This window comes from Vidua chalybeata, chromosome 11 (genome assembly GCF_026979565.1).
Source record: "Vidua chalybeata isolate OUT-0048 chromosome 11, bVidCha1 merged haplotype, whole genome shotgun sequence".
Classification (NCBI taxonomy): Eukaryota; Metazoa; Chordata; class Aves; order Passeriformes; family Viduidae; genus Vidua; species Vidua chalybeata.
The window spans coordinates 2,088,651-2,100,032 of NC_071540.1; the positions used below are offsets into that span (position 1 = coordinate 2,088,651).

The window sequence follows — 11,382 nt, forward strand, 5'->3', positions numbered from 1 at the left end:
TTTAGGACACATGGTTATGTCTTTCTGATGTCAGAGTGGGAGTCCCTAAGTCAGGAGCTGCTTTGTAGTCGAGCATCAAGGCTCTGGAAGAATTTGAATGGTTTTATAAATAAAGGAAGGAAAGAAAAATGGCATATATAGGAAGAGGGGTGGATTCACTATGCCTCAAGGTCAGGAAGACCTAAACAGTAAAGTTGGGATAGATCAGCTTTTCCCAAATCTCCTTTTCATTGAATATCAACAATTAGAGGTGTTTCAAATCCTGTGGATCTCCATTTTACTAAAAACAAGGCATGATTAGGATGGCTCTCTTGCTTCTACTTTTTGAAGATGCTTTAAATGTGATTGGAACACTTTCTTCTTGCACTCTAGGGTTTTTGCACCGAAATGTGCTTCCTGTAACCAGCCAATCCTCCCAGCACAGGTAGGTGTTAACATGCTCTGACTCCTAGGGAAAACAGCTGTTGGCATATGGGCACTTTCTAAAAACACACTAAAGGCTTTTCCTCCCTCTCCCAGAATCTCTGCTATGTTAGATACTAAATTAAACACAGTTCAGCAGTAAAGTCACTCCCAAGACTTGTAATAGTTGTAATAGAGGTTGTAATAGTCACACTACTATAGCATAGTACTTTATATCTCTAGGGTGCTTTCCAGGTCTTCATTAATCTGTTAGAAACCTCTTTTAACTGAAAAAACTGACTGGGGCTCCAAGAGCAACTCAGGGAGTAGAGCCCTTGAAAAGGCATCTGATGGTTACTGACCCTGTGAGAAGGCCACACGGTCTGTTGTCCTTAGTGGCAATGGAATGAAAGTTCTTAAAGGGGTTGCAAAGGCAACAACAAAAATGGAACCAGGTGAAACCTGCCTGTCAGCTCAGCCTGTGCTGACAGTGTTATTGGCACAATTAGCCCAGAGTGGGGCTCCCTGGTGCTCTGGTGGCTGCAGGACCCTCTGAGTTGCCTTTGCTGAGGTCACTGACCAGCTCATTTGTAAGTAAGGGCCTCAGCATCTCCCTGCTTTTCCTCTGGCCATGTTTACAGCATCAGAGCTTCCCTGCTGTAAGCTGCTGTGCCCCAGTGAAGCCTGATGCTAGAGCCTCTACGTGCCCACCTCCATCACTCTACACATTACTCTCATTTGTCATTAGTATTTCTGTTAATGGACCAAGTCTTACATAACAAAAAAAAACCTATAAAGGCTGAACCAGAACTGCTTGTCTTGATGGGTTGTGAGGAGAAAACCTCTATGTAAATGTCACTGAATTTGGGTCTGAAAAAAGAATTCTTTTTTCTTTTCAAGAAAGAAAGAAAAAGAACTAAAAGGCAGTCATAGTGCTGACTCACCTGACAACTCAGGACACACTCCGTATTCTTCCCTGGGAGATTTCTTAGGTTAGTTCAAGTCTAGCAGTGCAGGTGCTGACTTGCCCACAGCTTCTCTCAGACATAGTCCACATCATATCTGGTGCTCTAACCACACCTGGAACTGGAAACAATGCAAGGCAACCAATTTAATGAGCTCTGTCTTCAGAGTGGATCAGGAAAAGAGCCTGTGAGGTTACAAGAAGGGTATGGGCTGCTCTGCTGGGCCTGGGGCTCAGCCAGGCATTGCACAACGCTGCTGCACCCACCCTCACGCTGAGGTTTAGCCTGTGCACGTAATTAATTACCTGCCAGACTGGTATGTCAGTCTCTGTGGGGACACAGTGCAAAAGAGCTGTGCAGCAATGGTTTGAGAGGAATACAAGTCCTGGAAATCAGAGCAGGATGTATACAAGGAAAAGTTACCCAGTGAGCAGGTTTTTGACTGGTAATTTGTTCAGATTCTGGGTGCCTTTGGAAGATGACTTGATTTCAAGACTGATTTGTTCCTTGAGTATGAGGTTTTGGCTACACTTCCCAAATGACCTCTGCAGCTTAGATGTGCCAGACACCCAGACTGCTGCTACACAGCTAAGGCGTGGTGCAGTGCCATGTCTCAGGGTCAAGACCTTCAGTGGTCACAGAGCTCTGCTGCATGGGGGCAAAGGGGATTCCCCCAGGAAAACAGCAAAGCAACGAGCTGGGCACTGCGTGAAGACTGAAAAAAACCCTTCTTAGACACCACTGTCACTTTCTCTCTGCTCCCCCCAGGGCTCCGAGGAGACCATCCGGGTGGTGTCGATGGACAAGGACTACCACGTGGAGTGCTACCACTGCGAGGTGAGCGCCGGGCTCTGCCCGCCCGCCCCGCGGCAGGGTCTGCCCTGGGGACCTGCTGTGCCCTGGGGACCTGCTCAGCCTCGGGGTGACCTGCTCAGCCTTGGGGGGACCTGCTCAGCCTTGGGGGGACCTGCTGAGCCCTGGGGACCTGCTCTGCCCTGGGGACCTGCTCAGCCTTGGGGGGACCTGCTGAGCCCTGGGGACCTGCTCTGCCCTGGGGACCTGCTCAGCCTTGGGGGGACCTGCTGAGCCCTGGGGACCTGCTGAGCCCTGGGGACCTGCTCAGCCTCTGGGGGACCTGCTCAGCCTTGGGGGGACCTGCTCAGCCTTGGGGGGACCTGCTCTGCCCTGGGGACCTGCTCAGCCTTGGGGGGACCTGCTCAGCCTTGGGGGGACCTGCTCTGCCCTGGGGACCTGCTCAGCCTTGTGGGGACCTGCTCTGCCCTGGGGACCTGCTCAGCCTTGGGGGGACCTGCTCTGCCCTGGGGACCTGCTCAGCCTTGGGGGGACCTGCTGTGCCCTGGGGGGACCTGCTCTGCCCTGGGGGACCTGCTCTGGCTCTGGGGAGGGACCTGCTCAGCCTCGGGGTGACCTGCTCAGCCTTGGGGGGACCTGCTCTGGCTCTGGGGAGGGACCTGCTCAGCCTTGGGGGGACCTGCTCTGCCTTGGGGGGACCTGCTCAGCCTCGGGGGGACCCTGACTCTCCCCATGGGCTGCACTCGCTGGCTCTTGCACACCTGGGCAGGTAGGGCTCTGCCCCACAGCTCCTGGAGGAAGACAAACGGGTGAATGCTGCCTGGCCTGGAAGCGGTGCTGCCATTGCCAGTACCAAATTAGTTTTGGAGGGGTTTTTCCCAATACATACCTCCCAGCTTCAAAGCTGGGCTTGGTTTGTTGGGTTGAATTTTCTCAATACTTCTGGATGGGGAGTGAGCAAAAGAGTAGGTGCCAGTTCTCTTTTTCCTCATCTCTAGGTACAGTCTGTAGGGCTCTGATCTGAGGAGAGTTGAATTTACATTGGCTGTGCAGGGAAGGAGTGTCACTGGAAGGCCTTGCTAGGGGATCTGTTTTTTCCATGCGGAATGAATATTGAATCTTTACTAGGAAATTGACCAGGATACCATTATCTTTCTGTCACTTTTTTGGGAGTAGTTTCTTATTGTGCAGAACATTTAAACATTTATTGCCACAGATCAAGTTGTGGAATTAGTGCTCTTGCTTCAGAGAGGAGACCCGAGTTCATCCTTAGTCCTGCATCCAGGAGCATGAGAAGGGAAACAAACTCACTAAGTTGGGATCAACCAAAAACTTCCCTTTTGCTGTAGGTTTGGCACTCTGACACAGCACACAAATATCCACACAGATCTTACCTATTAGCACCAGGGCCAACAATACAGCAATGCTGCCTTTGGGCACTGTTGCATGAAGGTTTTATGAAGAATCTTCTGTCTGAGAGAGAAAATAACAAAATTCAGGGCATCTTGAAATGTTATGTACTTAAATGTAAAGAAGGCCCCATCCACTCAGCTATCTCCTTTCAACAGACACCTGATACTCCATCCATTTCTATTAATTTTTCAAGAGAAATTGGCACAGGAAATCAGAGTATTTTGGAGAGCTGAACTTCCCTCCTCCTTCTCCCCAACTATTGCTTTGTGCAGGCTTCACCTAAGATGACAGCTCCCTCCCCTGCTCTCAGGCTATTGACTTTATGCTGGAATGTCCCACTGGGGGTTTATTTTTCCTTCTGTTTCATTATTCATTTCCCCATTCTCCTTCCCATTTGAGGCAAATCAAGCTGCCTCCACATCTGCCCAGAAAGGCAGAGTGCATTTATGTACAGAAATCAGGAGTTAGCCATGTGTCAGCAGGGGTGGCTTACTGCCTGATGTTCTCAAATCAGGCTCTCTGCACACTGCTGTCCCCAAATGCTGCTGGAAAAGTGAGTGCCAGTATTCTGAGGTACACAAGGTAGCATGTGAAGATTTTAGCAAAGGCTGCCATGACTTAGGCAGCCACTTCTCATCTGCTGTTGATGTCACCCTCACCTGGTGGCCACGCACAGTCAGTGGTCATGTTGGAAACTTGGCAGCTTTTCTGTGTCATCTCTTTCACGTGCATCCACTTGACTTCTGTGGAGGAGTTCAAGCCCTTTTGCAGATCACTGGAGCCCCATTCTGAAACTGGAATCCACTGACAAGGCAGGCTTTCTCCTTGCAGAAAGGGAATTCACTTTTGGAGAGGGAAGAAGATACAAACACTTGGCACATCTGTAGGGCATCTGAAATTGGTAAATTCTAATTTTAAATCTTGTATAAATTGCTATAAAACCATTCTATAATATGTAGCAACACAGAGAAAATTACCTTGGCAGATACTTTAATTAAGACGTCTCTAAACTAACATTCCAGTTTTAAAGCTTAACTTTAAAACCCATTTTCAGTCTTCTTTCAGTATTGTAAAATTTGGGGATTTAAACTCGAGCTGTGAAAGCTGAAAAACTATACTCTGTGTTCAGTTAAAAGCTTTGCATTGGTTTTTAGCACTAAAACAACCTATATATGCAGTTTGTTCTGTTTGTTTTTTTTTCTTTCTATCAAGTGCACAGATAAATACTCAGAACCTCTGGTTTCTCAGAACTGATCACAGTAATCATTTCTAAGTATTTAACATACTTGAAACATTAAATCTGAGTACCAAACTTCAATGATTTCTAAATGCCCTCATAATTACAGTGATGGCAGTTGGAAATCAGGATGGTCTCTGTTGCAGTGTACATAAGAGTCAGCAGGCAGGATCACTGTTAGCTGCTTTTCTGTTTGTCCCTGTCTGTAGTTACATGTCAGTCTGAGAGGTACCAGCATTTCCACTAAAGGTGGACCACTGACCTTGAAGTCTTCAAGTAATTTTAATTCCAAATTAGAGAAAGTGTAGACCTGCTCCAGAAGTAAGATATGTCACCTCTCCCCCCTTTTTCCCTCCTCTTTCATTCTCTGCTTATGCTCCCCCACATCTGGCTCGCTGCCTTGCTGCAGAATCAGCTCCTGCTCAGTTCGAGCCTCTTCCAGGTTCTATTTGTCAGGGTCAGCCCCTGGCCTGCTTTTAGGCTTTTGATTTTCATCACCATTTATTAGATGGAGAAGAGACCAGAATGGGAAAGAGTGGTGAAAAAAAAGGGCTGGGCACTACTACAGGCTGTCCTGTTGGATTTCAGTAATGTCAGTGTGAGATGGTCAGGGTGCAGCTCCCAGGAGCTGTGGAGGCTGCTGGCCTTGGAGGCAGGGAGGGAGCTCTTGGGGCCATGCAGTGCATGGCAGCAGGGCTGTGAGAGGCCTGCCTGAGTCACTCACTGATCTGGGATGTCTCTCTTTCTTCCAGGACTGTGGCTTACAGCTCAATGATGAGGAAGGCCATCGTTGTTACCCCCTAGAGGGCCACTTGCTCTGCCACAGCTGTCACATCAGGCGCCTTAATATCAAACTGCCATCACATCCACCTCCAAGCTACCCCATGCATGTCACAGAACTCTGAAAAACATTTCCATGATCAATAAGCCGTTGGAAAGAGAAGACAAAAATGTAAAAATTACTTTCATGTTCCTTTAAAGATGAGGTTCCAGTAATAACCATCTAAACCAGCTATTTATTTTTTGAATCAGAGGTGAGGGGTCCTTTTCTGATCTTGTACATATGCATTCTTTTATCTAGACATTTTCACTGAGACACTGTCTACTTGAACAAACAATTACACTAAACTGTAACTGTAAATGTCAGCATTTCTAAAAACAATGGTACAAAGGGCTGTTCTGCACTCCCTACTCTCTTCCTTCAGTGGAGATTTCACCCAAGTAAGGAGTGTAGAATTACTTTCCAAAAGTTAGCACCTTATCATATTGCAGCAAGCATGATAAATGCTAGCATTTTAGCTAGTTTTGTTGAATTCTGGTCTTAGGGAATATTTAGATTCCAGAAGTAGGGAATAGGCAGCAAGCAGGTGTTTTAGGCAGGGCAGTTTTGAGCAAGGGTGAAGGTGTTCTGTGAAGAAGTGCCAGGCCAGCTCTCCATCCTACAGGATGACATCCACAGTCATCCAAAGACTAATTATTTAGCTTGTTCAAGAAATATGGCAAGCATTTGATGTAAAACCCACAGTACAGAGGATTGTATCCAAAAGATTGGCACATGCAGGGTCAGCAGTTGCAGCCCTCTGTAATTGCTGCTTGTGTAGCCGTGGCTTCAAAATGCATTCCTATCAACTGTTCCATTTGGCACTTACTAAAGAATTCATCTTTCAAACCTGTTTTTTGTTCAATAGGGTTCTATGCAAAGGTGCACTTGTCTTTTACTGCTTGTTTTATCCAAGACTTCATTTGTTACCAACTGCTTCATGACTGTATGTTGAGACAATTATTAAAGAGAGGCACAGTGGTTTGGTATTACCTTTTCAGCTTTGTGTTCTTTTCGAGATTACTTTTCAACTGATTATGGTGATTGTCTTTATTGGAAAGCAAAGTGCAGTATGGCAGGAATAGTAATTTAGAGAGTCAGATTATGAAACATCAGTGTTTACAACAAGTGTTAGCTGTACATAGAATGTACACACTTTCATGTTTTGCATAAGCTTTTACAGTACCCTCAGACCTCTGGGGTGAAATATATGTCTTCCATATAGGAAGTTAGATGAATCTTTTTTTATGGTTTGTTTTCTACCATGTGCTGATGTTTTACATGCAAATCACACATCTGTATGTCAAAAAAATTCCTTGCATTCTCATGAGAATTGACCCAGCCTTCCTGAAGCTGCAATCTATCATTGCTGTCTTTAACTGTATTCAAAGTTACAATAAAATAAAATTCTTCAGCTCCAGAGGAAGTAGAAATACCAGACTGGATTCTTGGCATGTGTAAATTGGGACATTTCCATGCCAGTTCTCAACACTTGAGAATCTGCCTGATCCGTTCGGAAATGATCCCGTGTTAAATTCAGCATGCAGACTGATGGAATGACTTATTTGGCAACACCATTGCAGTTTAGTTTCTTATGCTCCATTGACTTTTTGAAAGCCATTTGTGGTGCTCTTGAAAAGCACAAAGAGCATCCAATGGCCACTAATTCCTAAGTGGAATAATTAACTGCCTTAACAGAACTTTTTGATAGTCTGGAATTTCCTTATGGGGAAAGGTGGGGGGAAGGGGAACAGGAAAAATTCCTGAGAACTATTTCTTCTGTTAGTAAGGAGCAAAAGGGATGCTTTCTGAACTTCTGCCAGACTGGCCTAGATTAACCTGTCCTACTGAAGGCTCCTGGGCAAAGTAATTTTGTAGTTAATATATATCAGGTTATAATTAACATATTTAATGTGAATGCCAGGATTTGAAGTAACTAGAGTGCAGTGAGTGCCCCATTTCTGCACTGTGGTCCAAGAAGCCTGACCTGCAAACGAGAGGCCAGGAGTGCACATGCACTTCTGCATTTGCAGACACTCCCTCTGTGTCCATAGTCAGCAGCCCAGCCGCAGGAGGAAGTGGAATTACATGTGCCAGCAAATGATGGAGAAAGGGGAAAAAAATGTCTTAAACTGGAATGTATGACTAGGTCAATTCCTTCAGGCTACTACAAACATGGAAGGTGCCAGAGCTTCAGGATAAACTTTTAGCATCAGCTGCAATGGAATGCTTTTTCCATTGCAGGAGGGTGCTTTGGACCACATTTAGCTTTGAGGCATTTTCACTTGCATGTCTTTACTATATATATGTATTAAGGGACCCAGATTAAGAAAATATCATTAAAATACATAGAGAAGGTTTGGGTCTGTTCCTGGGAACAAATAACAGTTACTTGCTGCACTGGAAAAATGCTTTGCCCTACCAGTAGAGAAGCAAAACCTTCACACTGACAGTGGACAGAGCTGGAGGTGACTTACCCTGGCATTCAGCCCAGTCCTCTGCCAGCACCTTCCTGAACACTTTGCCTCCATCAGGGGCAGGTTTAATTCCCAACATACTTTCCAAGGGCCAGCACACTTTCAAACATACCAGACCATTTCTTGATGTTTTTTTCAAAACGATCATCCCGTAGAACAGAATAATATTTAATTTCATTTGACATGCTGATTTTTCAGTCTCTCGTAGTTCTCTGCAGTTCTGATCTGTTAAGTATCATCATGGTAAAAATTCTGAAAGGTAATATGTCAATATAGAATAAGCAATTTGTTTAAGACCAGAAAGCAGCAGCTGTTTTTCTAGTGTTTTCTATAGACAGATGCATTCCATTACTGTATTACAAAGTGCAGCTTTGCTTTTCCAGCATTTACTATAAAAACTGGGGCTTGAGTGAGATTTGCCAAGTTTGGTTGGGTTTTTTTTCAAATCAAAGAGAAAAATAAAATCAACCTAAAAGAATGATGTGCTGTACTCCTTAGTGCTAGTGACAGTTTCTGCACATTTTACCTCCTGCCTGGGGAATAATGTAAATGAGAAATCTTGTTTTAACAATTTTCTTATGGAATATTCTTGTGTTAAATCAGTTCAACACAGATGAAAACTTCCTAAGTTCACCTTACGGTGCAGTTGTTCTTCAGAAGCCGTTACGGTACTTTCAGAACATTTCCATAAAGTGACATCAACAACAACCTGTTGCCATCTGCATCAGGCCTGCCCTTCCCATGTAGGAGGGGAATCTTCCCAAGCCCCTCCAGCAGAAGCTGCTGTGGGCGGTGCAGGGTCCCTGTCCACGGGAGGGCGTGTTCCAAAGAAAGGACCAAAAGAATCATTTGAAAACAAAAGAATGCACTCAGAGAATTGAGCTTACAGAGAGGGTTTGTTTGGGTTTCTTTCCTTTTCCTTGTGTGCACGTGTGTGTATATATTTTGTAAGATGGAGCTTCAAAAGGAAAACATGGTTAGAGGAACTCTTTAAGACCAGAAATTCCAGAGTAGTAAAGTAAACCAAAGCTCTAAAGGAAACAAAAGCTGCTTTCTTGTGTTTCAAGAAAAGTTTAAAAGTTTGTGATTCATCCTGTAACTAATGCCGTAACTAGAGTATATAATTTGACTTAAATTAAGTTTTCATTTGAGAAATATTTTCATTTTCTTTAAAAGAATATAGTTTTCTTCCAAGAACTTGGACCAACGTTGATTTTTATTTTGTAGGAAATATATGAATTCCCAGTTTGTATATCATGTAACTAGTTTACATGCTGAAAATATACATTAGTTAACTATTTTTGTATATATATATCCTTGTAAAACCTTTCAATGTGCTTCTGTCTTTTAGTCTTTAGAATTACTTGTGGTTTTGTGTTTCAGTGTTTGATTCCCTTGATTGTTGAAGAAAAAAAATTGGGAAATGTAGATTTATTTATCTAAAGAAGAAGCTACTTGCTATCATCTTAAGTTATTTAATATTAAAGTCAGAAGTTTCATTTAACCTTAGATGCTATAATCTGCTTTTTTCAATAAAGACATTTTGTAGTTATCTCTGGTTTTGTAGTCTGTTGCATGTAAATATTTTATTTTTATTTAATCTAAGTAGGCATTAAAACTATTTTCAGGAACCCTTGTATTGTCTACAGAAATGCCTAACTGATATTAATTGATCGCAGCTGCATTCATGAAAGATTTTCGTCCTCCAGTGCAAGTGTTACTAATTAAGGTCTAAAATATGCCCACAGCTAACGTTCTGCAGCTGCACTTAGAAAATAATTTAGTCACTCTGGCACTTTTTAATTAAGCTTTAACCAGTCTGGCTAGTTCACATGTCGGACAGTCAGTATTGAGGAACACTTCCTTTTCAAAACTCTCATCGTTTTTTGGAGTGGTCTACAAGAGAAATATTTGCATGGGCTATGAACTTAGCTTGAAGCACTTGGACCTTGGTTTGGGGAATTTTCTCTATATTCTTGCTTAGTCACAGTAATCCAGAAACTGTGGACAGAGCTCTGATAGGATCAAAGAGATGCATGTTTATCTATTTTGCCTTTCTGAAGCTTTTTGCCACTTCCCTGTCTCCAGTTTCATGGCATAGTTGGGAGCTTGGTCACATTTGCCTTCCTCACCCCGTGGTCCTCAGGAGCAGCTGTGTCTGTTGGTGGGCAGAAGGGGCACTGGTGTCTTGTCTCCAGCTGGCCTAGGAGAGAGAGGACAACAGCTAATCTTCCTTGTTTCCCCATGGTCAGTGTCCTTCCTTTCCATCAGGCTGGGCAGTCTGCTCTCCTGGTGAATGTTCCTCCCTGCAGTGAGGGGCAGACATCAAACACTCACAGGCTGCTCTTCGGGTGTGCAGCCACCCTCCCATCAGAGGGGCCTCTGCAGCTCTGCCACCCTGGCTTGGCAAAGCCCAAATGACTTCACAGCTGGAAGAGAAACTTCTTGGAGGTTTTCCCACAACGGCCATTTTGGCAAATTTTTCTTCTGCACAGTCAGAATGGAAAGAGTTACAGATGCCACAATTGTTTTAGGGACACAGTCTGCACTTTGGTGCTTTGAAACAGATGTACCATACTTCTGCAGGGCCTTCACATACATGCTATTTTCTCACTCATTATTTTCAAAAATTCATTCAAAATGAGCAATTCATGCCCTCCTTGAAGAAAAAAAAAAAAAAAAAGCACAAAGACTGGCCAACTCAAAGCATTTTAGCAGGGCCTTACTACATGGGTGACACAAATGTACTTAATAAAAATCCAGGACATCTTAATGCAGCAAGAATTTACACCAACTCATAATCAACAGACTGAAAAGAACAGAGTACTTAAAAATCTTAACTGTTCCACGTGGGCCTCCGTGCAGAAAGCACATACAGGAAAAATGAACATCGGTTCATGGCAGGGTGGGTGTGAGCCAGGCCTTGGCTCCTGGGGAGCACCACCAAAGGCTGCACTGTGCTGGCTCCCTGGCACTGTGCTGGCTCCCTGGCACTGTGCTGGCTCCCTGGCATGGCAGTCAGCCCACAGCCTGTGTGTTCTGACACTCTTGAATCCCATGGCTGCTAAACCTGGCATGCAGATGATTTGGGAGGGCTTGGCCAGCCCTACTCTTCCACCTTACCAGCCACCTCCAGGGCTGCAGCCCTCACCTTGCAGCTGCTGCACAGAGCCAGGATTCTGCCAGGTCATGCCAGGACTGAGCCAGAGACATTTGGCTAGTTAGGGAAACTGTTAGGAATGTGTGAACTAGGCT

General features: G+C 44.5%; 1 protein-coding gene across 2 annotated transcripts in view; it reads left to right on the top strand.

Annotated features, from left to right (window-relative positions):
- WTIP (WT1 interacting protein) overlaps positions 1-9,679 on the top strand; it is an 85,900-nt gene extending 76,221 nt beyond the window's left edge. For both annotated transcript variants that reach the window (XM_053953190.1, XM_053953191.1), the window contains exons 6-8: positions 373-424; positions 2,136-2,204; positions 5,583-9,679. In XM_053953190.1, coding sequence (XP_053809165.1) covers positions 373-424; positions 2,136-2,204; positions 5,583-5,735 — 274 coding nt within the window. In that variant the 3' untranslated portion in view covers positions 5,736-9,679. The remainder of the gene's footprint in view (positions 1-372; positions 425-2,135; positions 2,205-5,582) is intronic.
- The last annotated feature ends 1,703 nt before the right edge of the window (positions 9,680-11,382 follow it).